General features: G+C 38.2%; 1 protein-coding gene across 9 annotated transcripts in view; it reads right to left on the reverse strand.

Annotated features, from left to right (window-relative positions):
* The window catches only part of LOC113818140 (longitudinals lacking protein, isoforms H/M/V), a 25,624-nt gene extending 16,999 nt beyond the window's left edge, over positions 1 to 8,625 (reverse strand). For 4 of the 9 annotated variants that reach the window (XR_011399679.1, XM_070141089.1, XM_070141092.1 and 1 more), the window contains exons 1-5: positions 7,199 to 7,303; positions 5,500 to 5,612; positions 3,991 to 4,674; positions 3,571 to 3,828; positions 2,630 to 2,704 (exon numbers count right to left, since the gene is read on the reverse strand). Coding sequence is in view for 7 of the 9 variants with exons in the window: in XM_070141089.1 (XP_069997190.1) it covers positions 2,630 to 2,704; positions 3,571 to 3,828; positions 3,991 to 4,674; positions 5,500 to 5,580 (1,098 nt within the window). In the remaining 2 variants the exon portion in view is untranslated. Of the gene's footprint in view, positions 1 to 976; positions 1,016 to 2,629; positions 2,705 to 3,570; positions 3,829 to 3,990; positions 4,675 to 5,499; positions 5,613 to 7,198; positions 7,304 to 7,899 lie in introns of those variants that run through there. The other 5 variants (XM_070141091.1, XM_070141094.1, XM_070141095.1 and 2 more) reach the window with 4 other exon arrangements.
* Between the last annotated feature and the right edge of the window lie 1,889 nt (positions 8,626 to 10,514).

A 10,514-nucleotide genomic window follows, 5' to 3' on the forward strand; every position in this document is an offset into this window, starting at 1 on the left:
GTGAGATGGCCAGAAAATAGACAGTAACTGGCTGTCTCATAAGCGAAACACTTGTGATGTCAGCTTACACCAGCGGGAACTTGCTACAATAGGTACCATCCGTCAATAACGTGCTACAATAGGTACCATCGGTCAATAACGGTGTTTTTCACTCCAAACAATCCATGGGTGGGTTAAGATTTTAGAACAGTACCCAGCATCATTTCCAAGCTAATCTTCAGTATATCTCTACTCTGGGGATATAGAATTACTCTAAATTCACCAATGCTATATGAAACATCTTTTACAACATAATCTTGAGAAGCCCAAAGATTTATGCTGAAGCAAGAGAAGTAGCAATGCCCAGTTTTATCAAAAAGGACAAAAGAAGAAACTCAAAAATATGATAATGGTAAACTGAACAACTCTTACATCTTTTTTTAACCAAAAATACAAGCTTAAAGGTAAGACTTTAAAAAAAGCTGACTTTAAATTCCCCCAAATTAGCCATATTATTATAATAGATTTATGCCATCATTTCCTTAGAGGATAACCAAATTTTAAAAACAAAAATAATACCACAAACTCCAATATTAACCCCTTGGATCCAGATGATGTGTGCAGCACATCGAGAAACTTTGGCTGAGTGGCGGGAGAAGCGAACATGCCATCATGGAAAAATTTGGCTGAGGGCCAGGGAGACAGGAATTTGCCGACAAGAGAATTTCGGCTGAAGGCTGGGGTGATAGGAATAACTCAACATAAAAGCACAAAGCTCTTGGATGATTTGACTTGGTTCCATTTAGGAAAGGGCTCTTGCATTACTCTTATCAGTATACAAGTAAGCCATAACTGGAAGAGCACCGGCTTCAGGGAGGACAGTTATTTCCATGCTCAAGATCCTATTCCTGCTCATCATAACCAGTGGTGTAGGTTGCATTACAGAAAATTTAATACTTTGAGAAAAAAAGCAAATAATAAAATGTTACTTACTGTGATTATAATTTATGGACTATCTAGAGAGATGATATGGAGCCTGTCCAAGGAAAACAGTCTGTTACCATGCAGATAAAGGAAATCAAATGACAAATATAGACACAGGAGAATGGCAAAAAAACAAAAAACGCTTACACAGAAAAAGAGATCATAACATCACAAAGCGGAGGCAAGCAGGCTTGCTATCATACGAGTGTTCATGTGCACCCGGCATACAAGCCAAACACCCATAAGAGCAGCCACTCAAGTAAGTCTAATGTCCAGAATTTGGGCCATTTGTGGGCAGCAAAGCACCTGAATCCAAGGGGTAATAAACATGATTTTAACTTTTTGGGGACATTTTCCTTAGAAGCCAATTTCCTTGAACCCATTACTGCCAGTATATTTTGAAGCCGAAAATAAAAGATTCTGGGTGGCTACAAAATTGGCGGGCGGAGCTGGCCCAGACTCTGCCCACGCACCGGCCGTAGCCCACTGCTGCGTGGGAGTGCAAGCCCCGATACAGCATCACACTGGCGGGACGCCCGGCAATGTTTATTTTTTCGGGTGTCTCATATATGGGACACCCGTCGTTATTGGGTTAAATGGAACTTATACAACAGAACAACAAAAATCGTTCAATTTTTCAAATGCAATATCATTATATTAAAAAGCAAAAGGCTAGAAATAACTACCTTAAATGAAAATCAAGTAAAAGCCTATATCAAAATAGTTTCAGTGATTTCACTTGTACTTAACATCTATTTAGATTTTGTGAAGAAGAAGAAGAAGAAGAAGAAGAAGAAGAAGAAGAAGGTTATTCTTCAAAAACTTGAAGGCAAAATTTTTCACTGAAAAGCAACTGAAATTCTATTAGTAAATAACTTATTTCTACAATTCATGGTCTGACTTTCATCAACTCTTAAAGTACCATGCCTCTAAAATACAAATGATGGAATGGAAGACCAACCTATAATCTGTCAGAAAATTCAAAAGAAAATACAAAAGAAGAAGCAGAAAAGAAAGAAAGAAAAAAAAAGTCATATTCAAGGTAAAAAGAGGAAAGGAAAGGAAAAAAAATAAAGATAATAAATGTTTCCTCATATCTAACTAAGAATTAAATATTACCTTGTGTCATATCTTTCTAGTATCCGAGGTGTAGTAACAATCAAAGGTACTCACACTAACCCGTTCATTCATCCACCATACACATATCTATTGGTCCAAATATGGTGAGTATCCTTGCATCCGTAAACTGATTCATTCGTTTTCAATTCTCTCCTATCATTCTCATAAAACTTGGAAGTTCAATGATCTTTTTCTTTTCAAAATTTATATAAAACAGGAAAGTGTGACAAATACATATTGTTGAAGAGGTTTAACTATAGTAAATTGCAAACCAACATCCAGTATAGAAAATCAAGGATATCAGTATTCCAAATCTTTAGTAACTCAAAAGGTACCTTATGCATAAAGAAACACAAGATCTTCCAGAAGTAAACCCTTTCATTGTTTAAAATCTTTAAGCATTCATATTTAAATGCCTTGAAAAATAGATGGAATATATCTTATAAATGTAGCACAAATTGTATAGCAAGTAACTTTCCCAATTCATTAAAAATCATAATCAGGGTTCAGTTATGAAAGATCCTTTTGAAGAATTTTACACACTCACCATTTGTGAACCTTGGTTTCCTGAAAATCCTTCAAATGGTATTCCAAGTAAATTTCTGTCTCCTTCCCAAGTTTTCTGAAAATTTAAAGAAGAAAGAAGTGAGACTAAAACTTTGCCAAAGGTAAAATTAAATGCCTTTCCTTGCCAATTAAGGAATACCCATTTATCTACCTTTGAAGAACTTTACCCTAATACAGAATGATAGCCTGAGAAAAGTGAACTTAACCTACAAATAAAAATGGGATTCAATATTTTCTTCCCGTAACCTGTTAGCTTCAACTGTTTACTTGGTAATTAGCAAGGCTATTACTATTCATCAAAGAAAAATTAATTCAGAGTTTGCAGTCATGATGTCTCTGGAAGTTTTCATGTGATTGGTTGCTGTTGGTTAGTGTAGCTACCTAATGCTGAGGATCTACTGTATATAAGGTGATGATTGGTCTGTATGTATTTGTTGGCAATTCAACTCACTTGTAGGCAATCATCTATTGCACTAATAGTAGATTTTTGCTGAAATATTGGTTATAAAGTAATGGTAGCTTTTCACAAATATTGCAATTTTATAGTGAAGTGGATGAGCCCAATTTCATGGTGAAAACCAATGCCTCTCTGCTAATAATAAAACAACAATCAAAATATGAGAAAATTATCAGCCATATTATGATTATGTCCATAAATACTTGGTAACATTATCCAAGTAGACAGGTCAGAATGTGAGTGTGAATGAGTGATTGCATGTGCATGTGTTGGTATTTAAGTCTGGCTGTTAGTGCTTCAGTTCACAGGTTTGTTAGATGCCAAACTGTCTGTCATGTTCAGTGGGTTAAACTCAAGTGCTTAATAACAATATTAAAACAAGTATAAACAAAACCAACAGAAAAGAAATATTTTCTACCATCTAGTAAAAGTTAACAGAATTACTCATAAACTGAGCAACTCACCCCTTGCAGACCAGATGCTCCTGGAAGAGCCTGAGCCACAAGATCCTCCATTGTCTGAGGTTGGCTGGAGGATCGCAGGCCCTGGGGATTAAAGCCTGCACCCCCAACCTCTCTCCCTATACTCCCCGAGTGCTCACTATGAACAGGGTAACTCAGTCCAGCTTCAGAGTCTGTTGACTTTATGGATTCTTTGGTCTCGTCTGCTTCAGAGTAATCATCGTGTGGTTCTTCCTTGACTAGGGGTTCATCCATTATCAACTGTAAAATGGTGTATACCAGTATAAATATTAGTAATGGCATCTAATATGACCTATGGAATAGCTCATGTTTTGGTAAAATATCTTTAAAGTTTCATGTTTTGTCATCAGAAGTATGTACTGCAGTGCAAAACAATGCAATATAGTCACACAAGTATATTACCTCAGACTCTCCTGCACCGCTGATTTCATTGTCTGAATTGGAGGGAGGCGGGGCAGAGTCCGCTTGAGCACTTGGAGCTGGTTCGTGGGTTGTCGTGTGAGAAACATCCGGTGATGAGGTTGGGCCTGTGGCACTTGGCAACTGAGTATCTGGACTGGAAGGATATAGAACTGGGCTGGGACTTGAGCGTAGGCGGAGAGGCTCTCGGGATCTCTGTGGTTCTCTGAATGGTTCTCGAAAGCTTAACTGAGGTCTTGGGGGGAGCTCCCTTCCTAATTTCTCTACTGTGTTTTGACTGGGTTTCTGCAGCACAGGTTCCTCAGGTTTTCTACGTTTGGCATCGGGTCCCTCACTGGACCATGGCACATTTCTTTTGCCATCCTGGCTGGCGTCACGTTCACTAGGGGCTTCATCAGGGACAGCCAACCCCTTTATCCTTAGGCACTCAGCAGCTTTGATAAGTCCTGATAAGTCTGTCTGTAACACATTCACTTCACCAACATACATGTAGTTCAAAAGAGCCTCAAGGTCCTCATGTCTAATATCTTTCAACACTATTATGGGGTGTTTACAGTTTGTCTTTTCAAACATTTGTTCAAAATAATCACTACATGTTGACAAAACCAGTTTGTGTACTGGATAAAATTTTCCATCACAGGCTAAGGTAACATCACAATAGGACTCCTGAAATGAATGAACAATGAATGGATATTAATCTCATGTAGCTCAACATTTCCAATGCCCACTCTTTAACTCACTGCTCTCAGGCCAGCTAAATCACAAAAAGTCTAAACTTCAATGTTTGTACTTAAACAAAGAGTGTAGACAACCCACACTTATCTATGTTATAATTCCATTTACACGTCCTACAAAAGTATCCAGCAACCACAGCATAAATTCTGTATGACATAAAAGCTATAAGCCATAGTCTAACAAAGATGACAGACATATATGCTATCAGGAGGTAGAGGGTTAAAATCAATATAAAATAATAAATCAGATATCATATTCTAAAAAGGTTAAAGTTACCGAGAGCAAAACACAGATAGAGGGCAATGAAAACTGCAACTTAAAGAGAATATGGAACAGTCATAAATAACACAGGTACAGCTGTTGTGGCCTTATATTTACTGCTAAATAACAAAAATATCTGCTGCACATCTCTGCTCAGAGAGTAAGCCCACAACATCTTTACACAGCCCGAGTTCTTAATGTCGTGTTTTCTATAAGTCGATACGAAATGCTAATAAAGGAGGGTTAAGAGGGGTTCACCCCCATCTAAGGAAATAGAAGCTAGCAAATATAAGGTTCGGATTGCTGGGTTCACATGGTTTTGGGGCTTAAGATGAATCGCTCTGTGTAACAAATACCTCTAAAAAATCTATAAAAAATATAGAAAACAATGTAAACAGAAGCTAAGAACCTTCTACATGTGTGGCATTGCTCTGATGATATTGACAAAAGGAAGAGATAATCTACAAAATATGCAGCCACAATATAAATACAAACCTTTCTTCTAACTGTGGAGAGCACATAGAAGAACGTGGAGCGGTGGTTGTTCCACTTCAGTGACAACAAGCCGCCATCCATGGCCAGTCCACTTCACCTGAAGTTTAGCCCTACTGAAGAAATAAATGTAAATATCAATCATTGAGGAAATACACAAACATATCATATATCAACAAAAAATCTGGTTAACCTTAACAGTACGGACATAATAAGCTCAGACAAACTGAAGATATTACTCTTGTAGAAAGTTGTGTTGCTGGTACAAGAAACAATTTGCAGATTTGAACAGTAACACCACAAATAAATATTGTTGTGCAACAATGCTTTCCAGAGGGTGTTGGGGCCAGAGCCTCCCATTAACCCTCCCCTGGCAAGTGTCTGATGAGCACGCCTATTCACTGCAATTTAGATTGTTGAATAAAGTTTATAAAATAGACGGTGTCTCTGGCAAGTGCGTCTGTACTGTAAAGGATTATCCAAAATCTAAAACCTGTGAATACAATATTCTTAATTTGGAAAAAGTTAAGTTAGCTTATAATCTCCTTAAAAATAACTTGCAGTGATTCAATGGGTAGCCACGGCATTGGCACCTTCATTACTCCAGCGAAGACTAACAAAACTCCAGTCCAAATATTTTGGCAAGATGGTATTTGTTGGTCTCCCTGACAATTTACTGTTAAATAAGAATCTGTCAAAAATATATCTTGCAAAAATTTACGTGCGTGGACCTTTGTTAATGTTACGTGGAGCATCGATTGAATGGAGGTAATCTTTGGGCCTCAATTTTGGGGGGACAAGGTTTTAGGATAAAGTTTCAGCAACAAATGCAACTAAACAATGTTGCATCAATCACAACAATATCTTAAAATGCAATATTATGTATCGTATCCTTCTGTATAAGCTGCAGATCACAAAACCTCAGAATATGCACATTTAGCTACATATGGGTGTGAAAAATTGGAATCATCAGGAAAGTGGGATATTCACTCAAAATAAATTTAGAAGTGACTACAGGTACAGCAAAAAAGCCTCCAAGTAGTGTCCTGCGCATCCATGGTGAAACAAACTGCGGCGTCTTGCCCCGAGAAGATGATACCCTCTAACAGGTTTGGGTTTGGTTAGGTTAGGTTCGTACTCATCGCCCAGAAGTAATGTTTAAATGCACGTGTTCAAAAGTGTGCCATATGCCTAACTGTGGCTGCTGTACTCGGAACCTCGGCCAATTTAGAATTATACCTCAATTGCTCTCTCTGAAATATTGTAACCCAATTCATAATTCTAAAATAAATCATACAATTCTTACGATTACAAAGAACAATGCGTAACTATAAAACACACAAAAAATCAATTCATGATAATATAAAATCTGTATAAAATGCCATCAAACCTGATTTTTCCAACTAAAAAAAGATTATGCCAAAAAGGCCGTCTTTTTTGTCGCTCCATTAACACACATACAATAAAACGACCAAACAAACGCACTACATGAAACTAATCATGAACAGCAAGAGACATTTAACCTTTTTTCGAAATACACAATGCAAGAGAGTCTGCCAAGACCAGGAACCTCACTCTTGAGACCCTTATTTCTTGCTATCTAAGCCGCTTCCTTCTCTAATTCTGCGCTCAACTAAGTATCCTCCTATTCACTACGTCCTCAAAATGTGAATTATGTTAATACTCCATATCTGTCGCTTACCTGAAACGTTTCTTAATTATTCCCTTTAAACGATTTTTCGGGGCTTGTCCTTCATTTTGTTTATTACCATCGAATATCCAGGTTGTGTTATGTCATTTAATGCACTGTATTATATCATAGATCCCATCAATTGAGTTTAAGTATTATTCACATATTGTAAATGATTGTAGATCATATTGTGAGACCTTCTAAAAGAAGGAGAGAAGAGAAATGACCTAGTAACCATTAATATTCTCTCCGTTACAGAACCTGGATCTAGAGAAATATCTTACAAAGAGGGTGCGCTCAAACATTTGCAGTTAATTAGTAAATCTTATAATTATTGCAATTTTACATGTTGCATTTCACACTCACTTATTTGCTGTTTTATGATGGGCGTAGCAGGTCTAGCAGATTATTGCTAAATATGCAATGACCAATGAGGCATACATTTCAACAATAAATACATTGAAATGGCAAATTTGATGAATTGAACATCTTTATCTAAAGTTTTGTGTTTTTTTTATTTGAAGGGTATTTGATACTTTCACTCTTTTGATAGAAAAGAATGTAATGTATTATTTTGTAAATTGTATGAAAATGGCAAAATTGCAGGAATGGCATCTGCTTGCAGGACTGAAGAGGCGTCGCCTACTATTATATTTTCATTACGCTTGTCAAATACTATTATTTTCGGTTCCCTGTCTATTCTAATTTCTTACCTTTCTGTGTGTGTGGTGTGATAAAGAGGGGGAGACTGAGAGAGGGAGAGGGGCGAGTGGCATTTCACTACCCAAAATAGCGTACGAGATTTCCGGGATTTCCGAAATCCCGAAAAAAAAACTTGAAGGGATTTCCGGATTTCCAGACAGATTTGTCAGGGATTTCCGGATTTTCGAAGGATTTTCTAGGGTTTTTCAAACTTCTCAATGGCGCTTTAATACATTAAATCTTCGTCAATGTATATAAAACTAAGCTGTTATCAGTTACTACCTTACAGGTACCACATGAAATACACTATTTTACCATAAATCATGACTGATTAAGGTTATTGTAACCCTTCAGACAAAAAAAGAAAGAAAAAAATCGATTTTTCATTTTCGTCATAATCTGGTAGATTAACCTCGAGATCAACCATTTTGAGTATCGTTTAAACCAACTCGCTTCCAGAAATAGCGAGTTACTTGGAAACTGGATCATTTTAAAAGGAGCAACCCTTTCTCTAAAAAAACTGCGGAGATACACATTACGAGTAAACCCACTTGACCTTGCAGCTACATCCATCCTGTGCTGCTATTTCATTGATATACTGCTGAACCAAGACCGAACTTAAGCTTTATTGCTTGACTTCTTCGTAATCGTTCCTCCGGTTATTTTTCTTCAGTTTGATAAAAGCCTGATTTCCCAAAAGAGATTCCGTAAAAATCTCTCTCTCTCTCTCTCTTTCTCCTCTCTCTCTCTCTCTCACTCTTTCTCTCTCTCTCTCTCTCTCTCTCTTTCTCCTCTCTCTCTCTCTCTTTCTCCTTCCTCTCTCTCTCTTTCTCCTTCTTCTTCTTCTCTCTCTCTCTCTCTCTCTCTCTCTCTCTCTCTCTCTCTCTCTCTCTCTCTCTCTCTCTCTCCCTCTCCTTCCCTCCCTTTCCCCCCCTCTCTCTCTCCCTCCCCCCCCCCTCTCTCTCCCTCTCCCCCTCTCTCTCGGAGTTCAAAAGAAGCCGCAACGGTTGACTGAGTAATGTAGGTGGTCCCTTCTTTGTTTTTCCTTTTCTTTCTCCTTCTTTCGCTGTATCATTCCGTCTTTCAATCTTTTCCCCACCGTCTCTTTCTCTCTTTCTTCTCCTCTCTGCACACACACACACACACACACACACACACACACACACACACACACACACACACACACACACACACACACACTCAAATAGATATTTCCGGTTAACTGATTTTATTGCTAGTTGGGGAGGGGTGAAGGGTGAAAGGGGGGGGGGGAGTCAAAGGGAAAGGTTAAACGAGAAGAAATGGAGTAGAAAAGAGGGGAAAAGGTAGGAAATTGACAAAGAAAAGGGAAAGAATTGAGAAAGGGTTGGATGGGAGGAGGGAATGGAGGAGGAAAGGGGAACTGGGAATGAGTGGAAAGAGAGGACAAATACGAAAGGAAAAGGATGAGGACCGAAGAAAATTAGAGGGAGAAACAGGTGGAAAGAATTAATGTTGAAATACAAAAATGGAGGGAGAAAGAAATTCTGAGGAGATAAAGAAAGTAGAGAAAAAAGAAAATGGAAAAGAGCAGATGTAAGTAAATGAGGAAGAGAAAAAAGGCATAAAAAAGAGTGAGAAAGGGGCGAAGGATAGGCGGGGGGGGGGGGGGGGGAGACAGTAAACATAAAGCGATAGCGAAGGTAGTGACTAAGATAAATGTATTCTTTTCTTTCTTGTTTTTCATTTCCTGGCAGCTTATCTGTGCCTGGTTACACACACACACACAAACACACACACACATACACACACACACACAAACACACACAATACACACACACACAAACGCACACACACACAAACGCACACACACACACACATACAAACGCACACACACACACACAAAAGCACACACACACACACACACACACAAACGCACACACACACACACACAAACGTACACACACAGACGTATCAAGGGATTCTTAAAGCCATATGATAGACAGGCAAGGAATGATTTTACACTGAAAATTGGGCATTTAATGAATCGCCATTGTTTAACGTGTCACCGGTGAAAGTAATGTTAAGGGCGTCGATAAAACTAAGACGATTTTTCTTCAGATCTCTTGGTTGATAGGCCTATCCCACTCTCCATTTTAAATCAGTCTGGTTTTTATAAGTGGTTTTGTATCTGCTTTTGCTTTTTTTTTATCAAAGTTTTAATGATCGTGAGAGTTTGTTAGCTTGTCTCTCGTTTTCTGTATATCTTTCTTTCATCTGAAATAATTCCATATGGTGTTAAATACAGACACAATGAGCGTATATTTGGTGACGTTACAGAACTTTGCAAATATGTCAGAAGGATTACATATCGTTATGTCCATTATACGAGAAACGGTTTCTTAAAGGTTAACGACGGCGATAAAGATGTAGATAGACAGACTAAGAGAGAGAGAAAGCAAGAGACAAGCAAAAAAAAAGTCTCGATAATGGTCAACAGAGTAAAAGCATAAGAAGCAATGTCACTTTCGACACAGATTGTCGCATTTCCATTCCCATTGCCAGTTCAAAATATGTGGGGTTGGTAAGGGCATTATATCCAAGGGGCACACCGCTCTCTCCCTCTCCGCTCCCTCCCTGCGGATAT

The sequence above is a fragment of the Penaeus vannamei genome, chromosome 27, assembly GCF_042767895.1.
Source record: "Penaeus vannamei isolate JL-2024 chromosome 27, ASM4276789v1, whole genome shotgun sequence".
Lineage (NCBI taxonomy): Eukaryota > Metazoa > Arthropoda > Malacostraca > Decapoda > Penaeidae > Penaeus > Penaeus vannamei.